Source organism: Gymnogyps californianus, chromosome 20 (genome assembly GCF_018139145.2).
Source record: "Gymnogyps californianus isolate 813 chromosome 20, ASM1813914v2, whole genome shotgun sequence".
Taxonomy (NCBI): domain Eukaryota; kingdom Metazoa; phylum Chordata; class Aves; order Accipitriformes; family Cathartidae; genus Gymnogyps; species Gymnogyps californianus.
Window position 1 is genome coordinate 8,784,789 of NC_059490.1, and position 19,717 is coordinate 8,804,505.

General features: G+C 49.7%; 2 protein-coding genes across 3 annotated transcripts in view; both read left to right on the forward strand.

Annotated features, from left to right (window-relative positions):
• The first annotated feature begins 1,103 nt into the window (after positions 1-1,103).
• Positions 1,104-7,299, forward strand: RFLNB (refilin B). 2 transcript variants are annotated; one of them, XM_050908876.1, is made up of 3 exons: positions 1,104-1,342; positions 3,029-3,118; positions 4,414-7,299. In XM_050908876.1, the coding sequence occupies exons 1-3, from the start codon at positions 1,104-1,106 to the stop codon at positions 4,742-4,744; spliced, it is 660 nt and encodes a 219-aa protein (XP_050764833.1). In that variant the 3' UTR covers positions 4,745-7,299. The 2 variants fall into 2 exon arrangements, with proteins under 2 accessions (XP_050764833.1, XP_050764832.1); XM_050908875.1 differs by having other exon boundaries at positions 1,104-1,307; positions 3,009-3,118.
• Positions 7,300-17,001: 9,702 nt separating this feature from the next.
• Positions 17,002-19,717, forward strand: part of RPH3AL (rabphilin 3A like (without C2 domains)) — a 42,384-nt gene continuing 39,668 nt past the window's right edge. The window contains exon 1 of the mRNA XM_050909054.1: positions 17,002-17,045. The gene's annotated coding sequence lies outside the window, so the exon portion shown is untranslated. The remainder of the gene's footprint in view (positions 17,046-19,717) is intronic.

The window sequence follows — 19,717 nt, forward strand, 5'->3', positions numbered from 1 at the left end:
AGTCTCCTCCAGTGCTAGAAAGACCTTTTGCCTCTGTTTTCTTGTTTCGGCTGCGGCAGCTTTGCCTGAAAAATGCAATTAAGGGTGGCAGCGCTGCTGCCTGAGTCCGAATCCTCGGGGTGGGGGTTGAGAAAGAGCATCGTGGGGGGAAAACTGTGAGTTTTGAACGGTGTCGTTAAACTCCCAGGGGTGAGTGAAGCCTGTGTGCAAGAGCTGCTGCTTTGCAGCCTAACCAAGGCCCCTGCTTCCGCTGCGACCTGCCCTCCGAGAAAGCGGGGGCAGCTGCTGCTGAGGTTGAGTAATGGGAGAGGGTGGCTGAACCGCAAAGGGACCGGTGTCCCCCCGTTTCCTCCCCAGTCCCCGCTCTCATCCCAGTCCTGCGCCGGTGGCTGAGCGAGCACCGCGCTGCCGGTGCCGGCATTAACCTGTCCCAGGCCCAAACTGCCCCTCGCCCGCCGGGAGCACCCAGGCAGACAGCGGCATCAGGCCTGGTCTCCGCAAAAACACTTTACTTAATAAATCTGGTTGTGGTGCATGGACACTATTAATAATTCCCGGTTGCTTTTCTGTACCCTCCATCCCAGGCAGCTGTGACGCTCAGTGCAGGGGGATCTGGGGGGGGCTTAACCTGGCTGCCAAAACACCCAGCGGACCCTCGCTATTGGGGAAATCAGCGTGTTGGAAGTGGGGCCCAGCTAGATCTGGCAGGCGGGGCTCGCTCCTTCAGTGCTCCCCAAAATCCGTGCTGGCGTGGGAACGGGCAGCACATTGGGATGGTGCACGGTCCATAGATTGGACTGGGACCGCGTTTAGGGCAGCTGGTTTGGCTGCTGCCATGTGGCTGGGGACGGGAGTAAAGGCGCAGTGCCCGGGCAGGGACGCAGTCCGGGGATACAGGGACGGGGGCAGCGGGACGATGGGGTCACTGGTGGGATACGGGAACGGGGCAGTGGGGAGACGAAGGGAGCGGGCCCCGCCCCCTGCCTTGGCCCCGCCCCTCAGTTGGCGGCCCCGCCCCTCCCGCCGCCGCCCGGGCGCAGCCGGCGCAGGGAGCGGAGCGGCGGGGCTGGGGCGCGGGGCAGGGCGGCTCGGGCGGCTCCGCCATGGTGGGGCGGCTCAGCCTGCGGGAGGTGCCCGACCTCCCGGACATGAGGAAGCGGGGCGATGCGGGGCTCGACAGCCCCGACTCCGGGCTGCCCCCCAGCCCCGGGCCCGCCCCGCCGCCCTGGCTCCTCTCCTCGGGTAGCCCCGACCGCGCCGCGACTAACGGGCTGCCGGAGCCCGACCCGCCCGTGCCTGCCGCTGCGGTGAGTACCGGCACCGGTCCGCGCCGGGCGTCCCCGTCAAGCCTCCCGCAGCGCCGGGCGCCCGCCTCTGTGCAGCGCTGCTGCCCCCGGGAGCGCGGCGGGGCCGGCGGGACCCTCCGGCCCGGGCTGCAGCCCCGGGCTCCCGCCGCCGCGCTGCCGCTGGTGCGGGGCTGGGTCCCGCTGCGGCAGGTGCTGGGCCCCGCGGCCCGGGGGCTGCCTGCCCCGGCGCGGCCGGTGGAGTGGAGAAGCCGCTGCCCTTTGGACCCTGCCGTGATGCATGAGCCGGGGACGGCCGGGCTGGCGGCGGGCGGCTGCTTCTTCGGCTTCTCCTCCAGGCCCCGCAGCATCCTTTGAGGAAGGGAAGGTGGAAAACCAGCCCGGCGGCGCTGGGGTTACTGGGGGGCTGGCACTGGGGCGGCTGGCGTGGGGACAGGTTGGAAACAACTGTCCCCCGTTCCCCTCCCTTCCACCGACCTCTCCTGCTGCTGTCGTATCCCTTAACGCACCCACACCGGGAGGGAGCCCGCCGGGGAACCGGGGCGTCCGCAGTCGTGGCCCTCTTGGGTCAGGGGAGCCGGTGGTGCTTTTAAAAAGCCTCCAGCGTTGGGGTCAGTTCTTGCTGATGCAAGGGAAGCCCCTGTCTCTCCTGCCCCAGGTAGGGGTTGGGACAGCATCACAGCACGTCTTTGAAAATCCCTGTGGAGAATGAACTCTTGTTATTCCAGAGGGTGACCCAGAGTAGGAAGTTGGTATGTTAAACTATGGCTTCAGCTAATAGTATCATAGAGATGCGCTAGTTTTTTGCAGAATGATTTTTGAATGTTGACGCTGAGCTGTTGGTACAAATACTTTGGGAATCGCAGTTCTACAGGAAAGATCCCTTTTCTACAGGGGTGCTGCCGTGAAATTGGAAAAGGCCGTAGGAGAACCGTGTGTTGAACAGGAGAGAGGCTCGCAGCCCCCTCGCCCCTGGATAGTAAAGCACACGTGCAGAGGTGGCTTCAAAAACACAAGCGGGTTGCTTCCCTTTGGGGCCACTTTGGTTTCCTTCTGGCTGTGGGACGTTGCTGGGCCGGTGTCGGCTCGCGGTGCTGCCTGTCCAGGAGAGGAGCACGGGGACGCTCCGTGAATCGCCGCTTGGTGGGAATGAGTTGATCCTTCCCAACGGGTCGTGTGTGAATTAGACAGGTTGGATTTAATGCCTTCAAATAGTAGCCATGGCGTAGCTGTGAAACGAGGAGGTTGCTCACGGCGAGATGCCCTGCAATAATTTCCTGCTGTGATCTGCCCGTGGGTATATCTGATGAATCCAGCAAGGAAAGCTCTCATGCACTCATATAACATTAGCTATAAATTGAACGTGAGCTCATACAGCGGATGGACTATAGTTCGTGCTGCGGAAAGCTACGCTGCACCGAGGGGCTGTATTTCTCTCTCATTTCCCAGAGTGGCTCCTCTGAAGTAAGCTCCCGGAGTTAGGACTTTGTCTTCAAAAAATACACCTTGCCGCATCTTTGATGGTGTAGACCAGTGTCAGGTCAGACCCGTGGGTAGGACCTGTAGGCCATGTCTTGGACTAGCAGATCCTCTTGCACGTAAATGTGAACCTTGACAGCTCTGTACCAAGGGCTAAATAAATGCATGTTCTTGAGAATATACCCAACGGTAACGTAAAAGGCATTATTTTTGCATTTTTTGCAGAATTCCGTCTTCTCCCCCAGCCCTGTTCTCTCCAGCTGCACTCCAAGATTGTGTCCTTTATCGTTTGGCGAAGGAGTTGAGTTTGACCCTTTACCACCAAAGGAAATAAGGTAAATATTGTCATCTAGTTTTGAAGGAGTTAGCACGTAAAGGATTAGTTAGGCCTTATCAGTGCCTGTGAGTCAAGTTAATTTATTTGCAGAGCTATTGTTCCACACAGCTGTACATTCCTGGACCTGGACGTTTGTACAGGCTGAAGGAGTGTTCAGCCTCTTTTAATCTCCATATGGTTTTTTTTCCAGGAAGACTTTCCTGTATTTTACTCTCCTGCTTTTACTTCATTGCACTGCTCCAAAATGTTGCCTTTCAACTGATTAACCAGAAGGTAATCGTGAGGGAAGATGTTCAAAGCGGCCGTCTTTCTAGGACTGTTTTATTAGGGGAAAGGAATTTTGCTCTCGTAACCTCATGGTTTTATAATAAGCACTTTCTGTCTTATCAGCTGTGGCTGGTTGTGTGAGCTAAAAGGAAAGTTAGTATTCAGAGAGTGCATAATTATTTTTTTTAATGCGCTGCATCACTTCACAGCCTGTGAATTATTCCTTTGAACATCATGATTTGCAGTAATGAGAATCAAGGCTCCCAGTTGATTACTGTGCAAGCAGAGGTAGACTGATCCAATCAAACAGAAGCCGAATGCAGGGGAGGGTGGAAAGAGTTGATGCCCTGGTGTGGGGAAGGAGCCTGCACCATGCCTGGAATTGAAGGCAGTTAGCACTGTGGAAAAGCTAACACAGAGTTGTCGCAGTGTGAAGGAGATGAAAACTTGCTTTTGCAATCCAGGCACAGAGGATTTTCTTGCCAGCAGAGTTTGATGTGCAAATTATAGTATTTTCCTGCCAGTTGAATCGTCAGAAGTTTGCCTTCAGAGAGTGCCCCATGCCAGGAGCGATAGGAGAGAACTCCCGTGTGACTCTTGGCAGAGGAGAACTGAGAAAATAATGTGTGCTTCCATGGACTTGGCACTCTGAGGAATTAAGATGCTTATGTGCAAAGCCTAAATGTGGATCTAGGCCTCTGGGTTTAGGCACTGGAATTTGAAGGAGGTTCTTAGGTTCATAGAGCTCAGGCTGAAAACGATGGACACGAGGATTGAGAAGATGTTTTGGTAGTGCTGGCAGCTGACAAAACAGTGACAGTGCCGGGCGTGCTGCTAACGTAAGGCTTTTTCCCCTTCCCATAAACGGGTGAGACACCAGCAGAGAGTTTTTGTGTGACGTGGCTGTTCCTGTGTTGAGGTGGCAGGGCTGAGGAGCCACCCCGGTACCCGACGGCTCTGCTTTCCAGAAAAGGCAGCCTGCTATTCCAGAGCAGAGCTCACGCCGGTCTCTCTCTTGTATTTCAGGTACACATCCTCGGTTAAATACGACTCGGAGAAGCACTTCATCGACGACATCTATATGCCAGTGGGCTTAAGCATTTCCTCTTGCAGTCAGACGGTCATCTGTGTCCCAAACTGCACGTGGCGCAATTACAAAGCGGAGGTCCACTTCGAGCCCCGCAACAAGCCCCAGCGTTTCACCAGCACCACCATCGTCTACCCGAAGCACGCCAAGACTGTGTACACCACCACGCTGGATTACAACTGTCGTAAGACCATGCGGCGGTTCCTCTCCAGCATAGAGCTGGAAACGTCGGAGTACCTTGGGAACGACTGCATCCTGGATGGTTGCTGACTGACAGCCGTCTCTCTCGCTCTGATCCATCCCAGTCCCGTCTAACGCACTGTGCTAACTCTCCACTAGCTAAAGCGGGTACAGACCCTAACTTTCCGGTCAGGCTAAGGGAACCTTACCTGTCGCCACCTCTTTCTCAGCTCTTAATTCCTGCTTTAAGCATCAGAATGGCCTGAACGCAGTTTTCTGTGGGAACATAACTTAGTAAGGAACTTGTTTCTTTGCCTTTAAAGTCATGAGTTCCCTCCCCTTCCCCGCAGTACAGTAATCAGATGAAAAGAACGGGAAGTATTTTCCCAGAGGAAAAATTGACGGGTAAGAAAGAATGTGGAATAGTGCCTGGCAGGTGGAAATCCATTTGATGCTTTGTGGTGATGTGCAAAAAAAAAGGGCGGTTCGCTCTCTTGCAGAGAATCTACCAGGTCATTTGGTTACAGGTAGCCGGAGCTGTCATTTGTTTCAGTTTAGATCGCGAGACTATTTTCTCTAGAAGAACCATCTCCTGGAAATTGCTGGAAAAAGCTAACAGAGAAAAATCTGGAATTCTGCATTTAACAGATACAAAAATGTTATCCTATGGCATTCATGTCCGGTTTGAAGGTGTGAGTTGGAAGGAAGAGGAATTCTGAGTAGAGCAGGAGATAAACTGCTTTTGCAGCTCCAGGCAGCAGAGAAAGGATCAGGTAATTCAAGTTCTTTAGATGAATGGCACGATATATCTTCTGTACTTATAATGACTTCTACAGCGCTGTAGTCTGTGTAACATGCTAGCAATTGTGTGCCTGTAGTCAGACTTCTAGTGAAGAATATCAGGCCAAAAATCATCCCTGTATTGCTGGAAAGTGAGGTCTTGACAATGTGGTGGTAGAAAAACACCAGTGCCTAGTTTTTACCGACGTTGTACTGTCTGCACTAAGGGAGTTGTAACTAGGAAAGCGTCAGAAAATGCGCCGTATATACAGGGACCTAGAATGGAGAAGGAGATGCTGGGATCGGGCGTGAGACGCTGTCGTGGTGGGCGTTGTGAAGAGGTAGATGGTAGCAAAGGACAGGCAAATTTGTATCGCATAGCAAAATCCACAGCTGCAGCTCTGCTTTCCCGCTGAGCTTCTCATTGCAAAGGTCCGTGTCCTCTCTGGACTTTGGTATTCAGGATGTCACTGGGCTGGGGTAGCATTTGCCTGTCTGTAGGCTGCTGAATAACCCCTCCAGTCCCAAGCACGTGATGAGTTTAGGGACCAAAGGGAATAACTTCAGATAGAATGAAAGGCCGTCTGGATGTTACGTGCATTAGTTTATCATGTGCTTTGATGAAAATAAGACGGAGAGGTTTCTTACTTTACCCAGATGGTTTTTTTTCTGTATTGACAGAGAGCAGTGTTAGTGCGGAGAGCATCCGCTTTTGGGAGCGTGGCTTACGTTGGTGGCTAGTGTGGTAGAGCAGCTCAGAAACACTTGGTAGACTTGACTTAGCTGGACACGGCTTTTCCATGTGTTCCAGAACTCCTCTGAGGTGTGGGTCACCTTCTGGTGCAACATCAGCCCTGGACCTGCTTTTAAAGAGGACTTGGCTAGTGCATAGCCCCAAGGGTGAATTTTGTCAGTGGCGAGTTAGAAACTCGGGGGCCTGTTCTTGAGCTGTACTTAACGCGTGTTTGTGCAAGTGTGGTGAATGGTGTGGAAGTGTACTCTAGTGTGAACTGAAATGATTTGGGAGACGAAAAATGCAGCAGGAAGGCAGGCTTGAGTTTGTGTGGTTTGGGTTTTTTGTTGTTTTGGTTTGGTTTTTTACTTATTTATTAGCTCAGAACAGAACGTCCTTAATCTTTGGTACTTGCCTCAGAAAACCGGATCCTAAAACAATCCCAGGGTGACAGAGGATGCCAAAGTCAGGTAGGCATTGCTCCAGAGTTGTTAAGAGCAGCGCAGTCGTCTCATTGAACATGTTGGTTTCAGACTACAGTATTTAGGAGATGTGTCTTAAATACATGTTGCAATTCTCCCCTAAACGTTGCCCCAGATATACTTGTTGTGTAACAGAAGGCACAACTCAGCCCCTAAGTGTGTGGGGTTTCAGATGGACAGAACTCTTCTTTGGGAAAGCTATTGCATCATTGCTCGCTTCGCAGTTTCGTGTACCTTGCTCCTGAAACATCTGGTGCTGGCCACTGTTGGACACAGGACGCTGGAAGAACACGGACCCTGGATTGCTCCAACAACGCTCTTTCAATGAATTCATTTGCAGGAGATCTAAGAGAAGATTATTTTAAGTTGTAATCATGAATTGTCCCTAGTTAGAAATGAAATGACCCTTACACTATGGTTTTAGGATAAAGCACCTGATTTTTATAAAGCAAGCAAACTTAATTATGTACCTCTTAAAAATATTTTAATTGGTAGAGATACCTTTTAAATTATTTATGTTCCGACATTTGCAAAGCTCTGATTAGCTCTGTGCAAGTGTTCTGATATCTGTGACGTTTCCTACCCCCTGCCTTCTAATTTTCAGTTTGTCTTTTACTTTATTGATAATAAATGATCTGAAAACCATCATATAGGGAAGTCTCTTTATTTTTCATTCAGAGCTTTCCAGTTTTTATTATGGTATTTACCTAGAAATAAATATATAATATATCCTGCAAATCCCAGCTCCCCTCTTGTTTCTCTTATATAATGTGGTGGTGGTGTTTACATATTCTAGGAAGGCGTTTCCTATATAAAACTGTCTGTATTTAAAAAAAAACAAACCAGAAACACCACCAAATGTTGTGGTCTTATCAGTTTAGTAAGACTTTGAAGAAGTGCCTTGAAGACAGCTGAAAATCCTCTCCAGTATGTGTTTGAGTCGTTCATCTGGTATAGTCTTATTTTTAAAGAGAGTTTCTGGTATGGATTTCAGCATATCGTACAAGTGAAGCACTTAACCTTTTCAAATATAATACGTATTTAACCAGACAGGAATTTCTTTTTAATTTTGGTTAAAAATGTAGATGCCTAAATGCTACATTAGTAAATACAGCATAAAATAAGACTAGAATGTGTTATGCACTAAACTGTATAAAAACAAAACAGATGGTTACAAACTATTGTTTTGAGAGAAATGCTGTAGTGTTTTTCTGGATGCTTAATCTGTTCTTTAAACCCTTCTGAATTTGCAGGCATGCTGATTTTGTTAGTATCTCTAGCAGAGTAGAAATGGATGCAACTGAACATCAGTTAATTAATTCATAATGGGATTTTTTTGCTTAGTTTTTATCGTTCATCTGGTTATCTGCTTGCAAAAGCTCTAGATTTGCATGTAATGACATTACTGGAATCTAGGGAGCTTTGAAGCTATTCTAAAGCATGCCGCTGCTCCTGCGAAAGTCTGTGCAAGCATTCGAGTATCATGCAGCGTTTAAAGTATTAAACAGGAGAAAACCCATATATAAACATCAGTTGCTGTGTAAAAGACAGTCCATTTGAAGAGCCATTAAGAAAAAACAACTTTAAAAATCAAAACAGTATCTTTCAGGAGGGCTTCAGGAAAAACTTTCTCTCCTTTCAGATGTGCCATCTAACTTCCAAATACTTCCTTTAGTGTGGCCTGGGCTGTTTTCCTTTAATATTGTAGTAACATCGTGTATGAAAGCTGTTCCTTTACTATGAGAAGCTGAAGTAGGGGAGTACAAGGCAGCCTACTGCTTGACGTGATTTTAATTCATATTGGCCAAATGGGCTTCTAGTTAGTACATACCATGACAAGGATAACCCCATTGTTACAGATGTGCTCCATTTTCCTTGTATATAGGCTGTGCTTCTCCAGAATGTCAAATCTGAGGGTCTGATACAATGAGTTTTTGTAACAAAATAAAATACTGTACCTAACAATTAGATCACAAGCCAGGAGATGAGGGCTGGATTCCAATCCCGGTGTTGCAGCTTGGCTCAGTTTCAAGTACTAGGTAAGTTTGTGTGCCTGCAAATCGTTTTAGCCTCCAAACAAGGTGTCCAGTCATTCAGCTGCCCACGCTCTGTTCCCCCATCTGCCAGGAGGGCTGCACTTGCTGGTTTCAGGACCAGCAATTCACAACGCGAGTACCTGAAAAGCTCAGGTGTAATGCAGCGAGTATCACTTTGAAATAAACTAATAGCAGTAACTAGGGATACTCCAGGACAAATAGGCAGTACGGAAAGGAGCACTTGTTGAAGTAGTCTGAGTTGCATCCGTATTTTAACTAACAGGCGGGTTTGTTTTTAAAATATAAATGCCCTGTTCTCCACACAGATGTAAGACAGTGAGTAATCGGTACTAAGCTACAGAACTTGTTGAGAGATTTTGGGTGACACCACTGGTTGCAGCTCGGAGACTGTGCTAGCTCATTCAGCATTCAGGACCAGTTCATGCTTGGTCCTCCGGAAAACAACTGCAGCAATCTTCTTTACATACTGTGTGATCGCTGCTTGTGCATGATGCCCTGCCATGAAGTAATGGGGAATGCCTGACAGTCGGGCATGGCTCAGCGGGCAAATGTTGCTGGATATACCATTCGTACCGTTTTCTTCTGTTCATCTTATAGATACGCAGCCTTTCTTCCTCTGCTACAGGATCTTCAAGAATCCCGTCCCATCGAAGGCTTTCATTAAGCTGAGCAGAAAGACCTTGATCTGTTTGACTGGAGTCCAAAATGGTGGAAGTTGATGCTAAAACCTTGTTTATTTCTGCATCCATCTGAATCTCTTCTGCATTATTTTGGGCTGAGTCAGGGTTCCTCCCAGGACTTGCGATTTCAAGCAATGGAGGGGAGCGGGCCTGCTGCTTTCTGGTTTTGTGGTGGTGTTTATCTGTTAAAACAATAAATGCTGTTAGCAAAAATGTATGCATTGCCTCTGAGGCTTTCCTGCTTATTTCATAAAGAGGATGATGAGACAAGTGCTTGCTGTGCCTTTATGTGCCCATTAATAAGAAACCAAATCTTTAAGAAAATATTAATGGCCTAAAAATCTTATTTTTAAGTGGGAAATACATATTTATCTGATTGGCTGACATAACGATTCTCACACTTGTAAAATGTATTTATTGAGGCTGTTAATGCATTAATAGCACTTCTACACTGGCATCAAGTTCACTGTGCTTGCCTAACTCAATTTAGGCAGGAAATTGATTTTTAGTTGTTGGGGATTTTTTTTTTAAGCTGTTATCCATTAATACAGCAAGCAATGTGATTTATATTTTTTTTCTGGAAACTTTCAGGCACCTTTTGTACTAAGATACTGGAAGTGAACGGTTATTCCTTTACATGGAAGATTTGAAATTAACCTCCCCTTTCTGTAGCTATAACAGCAACTCAGCCCCACTGATGGGAAGTTAGATCAGTGCCGTGACTCATGCCTGTGGAATGGCGAATATTTAAAACAACTATACTGTAGCTCACCAAAAGAAAACCACTAAATATTTACAGCATCCCAAATCTTGGGCAGTTTGTGAAATTTCCTACTTCTTGACAGATGTCTTATGCCTCCTACTGCTTATGCTGTGTAGTTACATGTACTCAATCTTTTTTTGGATAGATTTGTAGCTATATATGGAACTATATGTGTAAACAGGCTACAGGTTCAGTGAAAGGTTTTGAAGTGCCATCGGTGATTTCCTAGGGAAGGTGTTTTTTTCTCTCCACGGTGGTTGTGGAGGATGCAGGATGGAGGGAGAGCCAAGCACCGTATCCGCTGGCCAACACAGACAGATGAATCCGAGCAGCCCTCCTGCCCGGTACGCACGCTCCGGCTGCGCGTCCCTTCATGTCTGTGCGGTGTCAATCGCACAAACGTGCGATGCCGAGCAGCGGTCACGTACCAGGCTGGTGCACACACGGCTTCGCCTGACGACCCCATCCCTCCCCAGGCCTGCCTGGACCCTGCGTGGGGCAGTTTGGGGGCAGCCGCGGGGAGCGTGGCGGCTTTGTGGGGGACGGTGGCCTTTGCCCGCGGCCAGCCCAGCTCACCTGCCCGCACGGTGGTGGTGGTGGCAGCGGTGGCACTCCTGCGTGGCAGCTGCTGCTGCTTCTTCCTCCGTGGTGGCTTCGTGCCAGGGGCCTGCGGTGGAGGGGGGCACGGGCAGCCCCTCGCCCCCCGCTGCCTGCCCGCGCCGCTTTCCTGCCTGCGGGGCTCTGCAGCAGGCCTGGCATGGCTCCCCACGGCCGCCCTCGAGCCTTGCAGGGAGCAAAGGAAGGAAGGTCAGCAGCCCTGGCCCAGCCTCCCTCCTTGTCTGTGACCCCCCCATCCATCTTCCCTCCCCTCAGTGCCTTCCGCCTCCATCTCCCCTCAGCTCTTCCCCTCAGTGCCTTCCTCCTCCATTTCCCCTCAGGTTTTGCCCTCCATCTCTCCTCCCCTCAGTGCTTTCCCTCTCCATCTCCCCTCAGCGCCTTCCCTTCCACCTCACCTTCCCCCTTCACCTCTCTTCCCCTCAGCACCTTCCCCTCCATCTCACCGCTGCCTTCCCCCTTCCCTTTCCCCTCCACTCCCCTCAGCGCCTGCCCTTCAGCAAGTCTCCAGGGCAGCCATGGCGCAGCAGCAAGCCTGGGCTTGCCTGCTTGGCCAGGAGCCCAGCGCCATTGCTCTGGGCAAACAACCCCGTCCAGCACAGGTTTCCCCCCCTGTGCCCTTCTGCATGGGTAGATACTGGGGCTTGCCTGATGTAACATGGCCACACCAGAAAGTATTGGCTTGTCTGAGGCAGTACAGCCCTGGCAGCAGGTGAAGTATTGCAGGGCTGCGGGGTTTGCAGCACAGTGCTGCTGCAGAGGGAAAAATCAAACCTGAATCCATTGCAGGGAGACCAGCTATTGGGGTCCTTCCCACCCCTTCGTAGTACTTCAGCCCTGTAAATGAAGGTGCTGAGGGAAACTCCCCTCTCCCTTCCCTCCCCTCCGCCTTTCCCCACATCAGAGCAGCGAAGGTACATATGAAACAGCTTCTGAGGTGGCAATAGCTCTCCCAAGTGTTTTGGAGCCAGAGCAATCCTCAGATCTCCTGCCCTTGCTGCTGCGTTGCGGTGGTGAGCGTTTTAACAGGCTCACCAGCGAGGGAGATCAGCGCATCCCCTTCAGAGGTGAGCCTGGACGAAAAGCATTCGCGGGAACTCTAGCAACAGTTGCTGAAGCAATGCACCGCTTATTTGTCGTCCTCTCCCTGGAAATAACATGAGGTTTAATGCTGGTTTGGTTGCTTTCTCCCCCTCCCTGCCCGCCTCTTTCCTTCTCTCCTTCTGATCTATTTAGATGTGAAATTTGGCAGACGCTCGCGGTTGCATTCAGACAGGTTGTGATGAAATCAGGCTCCCGGGAGGCTGCTCCCACGGCAGATCCCTGGGCTGCAGGCAGCACTTCTCCGGCTGCCGCTAATGGTCTGATTTCAAAGTGTCAACAGCAGGGGTTTCGCACTGATGGTTATTACTGACGCTGTGCAGCAGCCAGCAGGTCTCCAAAGCCTGCGTGTGGATGAAAGGGATGGTGACACAGGGCAAAAAGGCAAGGAAAATGGCAACAGCAGTGATGGGATGTAAATAATTCATCCAGACTGAAAAGTGAGTATAATATTTTTGGAGAACAGCGGAGGGAAGGGGATTACTTGTAGCTAGTAGTGGTTGTCCTTAATTTTATTATGATAAAACCCGACTTGCAAGCCAAAATTAGAGCCCAGTGGTAGTGGCTGGGCTGAGCTACATACAAAGAAAACCATCTTCTGACAGCTCCTCCCTGGAGTACCAGGATGAGCAGGACCAACGTTTGCCTGCTTAACCTGCCCCTTCTGCTGCTGCAGTTGGCCAGGAGGATGCTGGGTGGTGAGGTGCTCCCCGGCAGCAGATAATTTTATTCTGAAGGGGCATCGTCCCCAGGCAAATCCCTTTGCCCTCTTACTGCTTTCTGTCACTTTTCTCTTTGTCCCCCTTTTCTGTTTAGACTGAGTCTCAAATTCTGCCATGCCCAGCGCAGCCAGATTCCAGTCTCAGTGGATGTTCTACGTGCGATTCACAGTAAAAATACTAAGAACAAACTTTCCACAATCCTCTGAAGGTTTCACTGTGTCTTGGAGGCATATATCTTTTGAAAATAAACATATCATTAATTCATAAAATAGAAGTCCAATTTGTAAACCCTTGCCAAGAAGGGTAATTGCATTCAAGCAGTAGATCTAATCTATATGTGTAAGTGTTGTTAGATTTGTATTTCAATTTGCTTGACTATTCCTACTGTCCTCTTTAGTTTTAGCTTGAGTGTAAAATGAAGTAAAGGTACTGTTGTATTTGTTTCCTTTGGTGAGACAGGGGTGTTATGATGACCCCCCAATTCAGTATAAAACCTGGGTAACGCAACAGGCAGGTGCCTCTGAGAGGAGATTTGTGAACATGCCTTATATCCTGATTGGAAAAATTAGTAATTTTATAAGCAATTATATAGATCTGGTGACACGAGGAAGGAAACTTGCGAGCCTTAAATTCAAAGCCCAGCCTAAGCTGGTGTCAGGAAGTGGATTTTCACAGTTGTAGTGTATATGTATATGTGTATTTCTATGAGGACATCAAAGAAATGCCTGAACCTCGAATATATAACCCATGGCTGCTGGGTTCTAACTCAAATGGCTTTTATTTGGCGGGGGGGTGGTGTTCTTGGTGCACTTTTTGACTTCAAATGCAACTACACTGAGAAATTCCTCTAGATTTCCCTGTGGAACCAGTTTACTCCAAAATGTGCATCATTTTCCTGTGCCACAGATGCACTGAAACTGCGTATAGACCTGCTGCACTGGGCTACTAAGGAAGTCTTCTTGTGAAATGTTATAGTTGATGCTGTAGGCTTACCTTGAACAAGGAAAAGAGAATTAGACCTGAGACTTGCTTGTGCAAGCAAAAAGAGCACTGGATCAGAATGGGGAGTTTGTCTTTAAAACAGGTAAAAAAGCAGCGTAATTTGCTCTGAAGCATCAGTATTCTTTAAACGTTTCCTTTGTCTTATATATTCTTGAGCAGGTGTGCTCTATAGGCCAGATTTTTTTTTTCTTCAGATTAGGGACTGAATCATTGACCTTTTCATTGAGGAATGATAATTAGAGGGACGAATACAAATTGAATCACTGAGGACCAAACAGTAGAAGATTGCAATCAGAGTCACAGCTTGGAGAAAAATCCTGTCCTTCTTGCTGTGAATTGTAAAGTGGCTAGACTGAGCTGGAGCGGTCAGGGCGAAGGGAAGGGAGTGCCACGCATCTCCGGCTGTGGCAGCTCCTTGCCACTTCTCAGCCTGCATCCCTAGGAAATGGTCTTTGAGAGATAAGCAGCCAGCCAGTTTGGCCTTTGGTTGTTCCATGTGTTTAAAATTGCTCATAATTAATACTCTTATTATTATTTGCGTATTAAAACACTAATTGTCCACCTCAAGTTCTTGTGTCAAATGCCGAACAAACAGATGATGAGAATCCTTACCCGTGATCTAACCAGAAACGACAGCCGAACTGTGGAAAGCAGACCAGCAGTGCAACGCCTCCGCTCTGATTGCCCGGCAGGACACGGCTGAGAATGGGAGCCCAGACCCCTGCTTATCCGTCCAGTATCCAAACTGGGAATCATTTCCCGTAGCACTCCAGGATTGTTACAATCAGGATTGTTTTGCTGTACAATAGGGCTGCTTTTAAGCGTCTGTAGTTCTTCTGGGGACACCCTCATGCCCACGAGTTTAACATCTCTCTGAAAATGGTGGTCTTTATTTTTCATTTCTTGAGAAATGTCCCTGTCTGAGGGTGACACAGAAAGGCTGCTCCCCGGCGTGCAGTTATGTGCTGTGCTGAAAGGAGACTGGATCTGCTCGGGGCATCTGCGGTGCAACTGTCAGCGTCGCTGACAGGCCTGCAGGAGAAGGTTGCTATCCGTTACAGTCCTTGTCGTGTGTATATTTAAAATCTCTGGCAGCTGTGAGCTGGTGAATAATTCAGTGAAACCCATCATCAATAAAAGAGAGATTTTGAAGGGTTCTTTGGGTGGAATTGGAAGTGCCTGCTTTCTGAGAAACAAGTATATTAAAAATTGGCTTCATGCTATCAAGATAAAACTCATATTTAGCCTTTTTAAATTTTTAATGTAATGTCGTATCTGTTCTCTGTGACTTCCAGCTATCAAGGCTCAGCCTTGCAGTCGGACTCCGAAGCATCTGTGGTTCTGTGGGGATCCCGACAAGCAAATTCAACAGCAGAATGGATACAGGCTCCGAGATGTGTGTCGTTTCCTGTGCCTATTGCTCCTGCCAGTACAGCTGGTTAAATAAGGTAATTTATCTTTTTCCTGAAGTTAGCTGAACCGTGTGTTTAATTTATTTATACTATTGACTGTGTGGAGGACTACCCTGGTGCAAAATGCCATCTTCAAGTGCTTTCTTCCACAGAAATACAGGCTCTGTATTAATGCAAACACTGCTTCCTCTGATGTATTTTTCAACACTTGGCTAAACCAAAAAGCAAAATATATACTCAGACTTGAACTCGATGTAGGTAGAAGGTGGCTTAGGGTCCCTAAGCTTATCCTGAGGTCTTGTGCATGTATGGAAGTGGTGGGGCTTGCAGGGCCACCAGGTTTCTCAAGAGCAGGCTCTGAACAGGCAGTAAAAGCCCAGGCTGAGGATTTCTTTTCTCTTCCTTTCTCTTTTCCTTCTCTCTTTTTCTCTCCCTCCCTTCCTGTCACATGGCCAATTTACTCACTGCATCCACTGGACATTTAGACAGTAATGACCCCTAATTTCTGTGTTCACAGGCTAGTGCAAAGGAATAATTGTTTTCCTGTGACTTTCTGTTGACTCACCCTATGATCCCAGGCTGTCACTTCACCAAGTGCTTTGCTCCCCCCTCCCTGTGCTGCACAGGACAGCGACTGGCATTTGTACAGCTCTCCCAAATGCAAAGCGAGACATGTTTGATTACGATGAAGCGTGAGGGAGTGGGCTACAAGCAATCGTTGAAAGCGGAAGAAAACCCACGCCAGCCCCTCGGTCCCTCACTCACCGTGCAGTGAGTTGGTTGAAGCAGGTTGGCTGGGTTTATCTTGGCAAGTTGGGTCCACGCCGTACCTGGTTTGCAACCCTTCCTGCAGACAGAGCTTCTGCTGACACGGGGAGCCCGTTCACAGGCCCGTCCGCAGCAGCCCCGGGAGGAGGAATAGCTTTGCTGTAAAAAAAGCGAGACCAAATTTTGCTGCTGATCCCAGGCAACCTTCTGTAGCTGGTGTCTGTTATTAGGATTGCTCTGCAGATTTGGGCCCTTAATTTTTAAAAGCTACGAGCTCCCCGCGGTTGTCCCCAGCCCAGCAGGTCACCTTGCTTTGCCATGGGCTGCTCTTGTTTCGAATATTTTTTGTTCGCCCTGTAAAATTCATTTTTGTGCTGGGATTGGGTTTTGCTGTGAGTTTTTTTTGTTTGTTTGTTTCTTGGGGTTGTTTCTTTTGCTTTGGGGTTTTGGATTTGGGTGGGGTTTTTTTGTTGGGTTTGTGGTTTTTTTTTGTTTTGGGTGGCTTGTTTTGTTTAAGTGGGTTTGCATTCTGTTTTTTTGTTTGTTTTGGGTTTGGATTTTTTGTTGTTTTGGGTTTTTTTGTTGGGTTTGTGGTTTTTTTTTGTTTTGGGTGGTTTGTTTTGTTTAAGTGGGTTTGCGTTCTGTTTTTTTGTTTGTTTTGGGTTTGGATTTTTTGTTGTTTTGGGGTTTTTTTTGTGTGTTTTTGGGGGGTTTGTGTTGTTTGCGTGGGTTTGTGTTTGGGGTTTTTTTGTTTTGTTTTTGGGTCTTTCTGTTTTGTTTTTAGTTTTTGTTTTGTTTTTTTTTTTTTGCTACCGGCTTTCCTTGTTTGTAGTTTGGGTTTGTTTTGGGGTTGGTTGGGTTTTTTTTTTTTGAAGTGGGTTTTTATTCTGCTTCGGGGCTCCCGGCCGCGCCCCGCCCGGTCCCAGCGCACCTCTGGCCGGCTGCCCGCAGCCCTGCCGGGTGACCCCGCTCCGAGCCTCCCCGAGTTCCGGGCCGGGCCTTGGCGGCAACCGCCGCCAGCGCTGACGGGGCGGGTGCGGCGCGGCGCCGCCAGGGGGTGCCCGGGCCCGCGGGGGGCGCGCGGAGCGGAGCGGGGCGCGGGCGGCGCCGCCGGGGCTGGCGGAGGAGGAGGCGGCGGCGGCGGCGGCGCAGGTGCGCTCCGTTTCCGCGTTGTCCCGGGGCGGCTCCGCTCCACGTCCCAGCGTGGCGGAGCCGGCTGCGAGTTTTGCCGGGGCGGCGAGGCCGGGTGCGAGAGCGGGGCCGGGCCGGAGGGCAGGTGGGTGCGCGGGGAGGACGCCGCGCCGGGGGGGGGGGAAGAGCGGGCGGTGCAGCTCTCTGCCGGGAGGGCGCACGGAGGCTTCGTGCGGAGTTTCAAGCAGAGTTTCAGGTGTTAGTACGGACTGGCTGCCTGGACACCTGCAGGGAAACCGCTGTGTCCGGGGCTCGTGGGGTACGGCCCCTTCCCCTGGCGAGCTGGGACAGGGGAGCAGGTTTTGGGGGGGGCTGGGACACCCAGACTCGGAGCTCCACTGGTGGGAGAGTCTTGCCTAAAATGCTGCTGAAAGCAGTCTGGAAACACAGCAAGGTGAAATGCACAAGGCTGAATTGAGGTGGAGTTCAGTCTCCTGAAGGTAACTGAATGTGACAGAGGTGTGGGGGGAAACAAGCCAGAAGTGGGAGGCTGAAAGCGACATGCTCCGTCGAAAAATTATCAGCCCTGGCGTGCTTTTGAGAGCTGTTGGGCTTGGGCATGTTGTGTGGTGGGAGCAGCCACGTGCATCTTACAGAGGATGGATTGTTGTGGTTCTTTTGGGCGCTCTGACATGGGGTGATGGGTGCTGTTGTATGTGCAAGTAAGAATGACATGCTGTGCCCACCCCCAGGGTTTTTAGTCTGCTGCAGCTTGGGTCAGGTACTCCCCAGGGCCTGGTCAAAGTCCATGGCTTTCTTTTTGCTCATATCAACAATGTTCAGGGTGATAAAGGTCTTGGAGTTACTGCTGGCCATGCTTGTGTGTTGTTCAAAGGCTTCCTAGGATGCCTAAAACCAATACTATAGCTTAAGGATGCTGAGAAAGGATATTTCATCCTCCAGATGTGATGGCAGGCCTGTGGCTCGGAGCCATGCTGGATAGTGAGTTTTTGGCAAGGCCTGGGGTCAGGCTGCTCAGCAGAGTTTCTCTGCCGGCCGTGAACTGTGCTTTTCCTGGTTCACTTGAGGTTACCCACAAAATAGGCTGGCATGTGGTTCTCCTGCAAGGGATTCCTTGACAAACGCTGGCTCTTGCTCAGTACTTCCCTGCTATGTCCAATTCTTTCTAAGAAACTTGATGCTTCTCTGGAGGCTGGGAGGTGCAGATGATTCCACCCTGCCAACCTCCAGCCACAGAAGGCCTCCTGAGCTTTTTAGCATATCAGAATAGTGAAATGAGTCTCTCTAATTGGCTATTTAGATGCTAATTTGCTTCTCCTAGGTCTGTGCCAGATCAACCTGCCCCAGAATGTGAGTCAGAAAGAGCCTGCTGTCTTCATGAATTATTCACTTTGCACAACGCACCTGCCTGGCTGGGGATCAGAAGGAAATAGGGCCAAAGTCTGATAAATAAAGATACACCTTGGCAGGTGGAACAGTGCTGGCTTTCCTCCCCAGCGTCGTAGGGTGCTGGGGAGCCAGAAGACTGCTTTGCTTGGGCAAAAACTGAATCTTTATAGCTTACCATATATCAAGTAGCCACGCTAATAAGTGCCTCTCATTAATACAGGATTGTTGGTACCGTATGTCGGTTTTCCTGTAGAGCTGATTTTATCTTCCCGCTCGCAGGACTGGCATGGACCTCCAGGGCATTGTATTTTATAAGCTCTTTAACAAGCTCTGTCTTAAAAGCAGTTAGGCTTCTTGCCACTGCTGCTAGGATTGGGAAGCAGCTCTGGTGCATGGGAGCCTTCTTTGTTTTCCCCCCAAACCTCATCCTCACTTGCTCCTTTTCCAACTTGGCCTTATGTGATAATGACACCTCTCACTTTCTGTGTGCTGTGGCCGGTTTGTGTTTAATTTGGGCCGGGCCAACCAGATCCGAATACACAGCTCTGAATGAGGTTTTCCCTGTTTTGCTGGCGCTGGTACTGCTTAGATTGAGCTTTCATGGTGAGACAGACTGGAGAAAGTCTGTCAGACTGGGTTCTTAAGTTGCTGTCCCAAAGCTTGCCAAGGCATTGTGGTGTTGATTTGGACATTGTGTTTTCCTTGTCTCCGTTGGCCCAAGCCGCGGAGCTGCAAGTCAAGTCTGATCATATTGGATTCCTCGTGTCGCTTGGCTCTCCATCTGCTGCTAAGGGTTTGCACTGCTGTGGGGATTTGTCACAGTAAGAAATGGCAAAAGGCCGCTTCTCAGCTGTGCCCGTGTGCACTGGCCCAGCGCTCTCCCTTCCTGAGAGCGGGGAGCAGGAAGGCGATGAGGGTCGCTTGGCTCCACTGTGCTTGTGCTTCCTGCCTGCTTAGCCCCTATAAAATGTCGATGCTTACAGCAGGCTCCTTTGCCGCTGGAGGGGCTGACGAACTGCTAGATGTAGGTGTGAAGGGGCAGTTCAAAGTGGTTTGTGTGTGAGAAAAACTTTTATAAAGCCCTCATTCAGGCCAGCACTTGTACAGGCACAGTTACTGCCCTTCTCTGCCTCTGAGACTTGGCCGTGTCTTGAAAGTCAAGTGTGTGTCTTCTGCCATGCTTCTGCAGCCCCAAGGGTTATTCTGTGACTTTAAAACGGTCGTGTGCTTTGAAATACAACTGTGGCAGCAGGATCTTTAAAACGTGAGGGGAGGACTTGCGTCTGGACTAAATAGCCTTTCCCTGCCTGCTCCCCCTTGTCTCCCTGCTGCGCGACCAGTGTCTGGGAGGAAAAGGGACTGGCCGGCGGTGGGTGGGAGGCAGAGGCTGGGTTAACCTTATCTGTC

Coding starts and splice junctions, on each gene's coding strand:
- RFLNB (XM_050908876.1), top strand. CDS start 1,104: ATGGTGGGGCGGCTCAGCCTGCGGGAGGTGCCCGACCTCCCGGACATG. Junction 1,343..3,028: donor GGTCCGCGCCGGGCGTCCCC/GTCAAGCCTCCC, acceptor CTTCTCCCCCAG/CCCTGTTCTCTCCAGCTGCA. Junction 3,119..4,413: donor TTACCACCAAAGGAAATAAG/GTAAATATTGTC, acceptor CTTGTATTTCAG/GTACACATCCTCGGTTAAAT.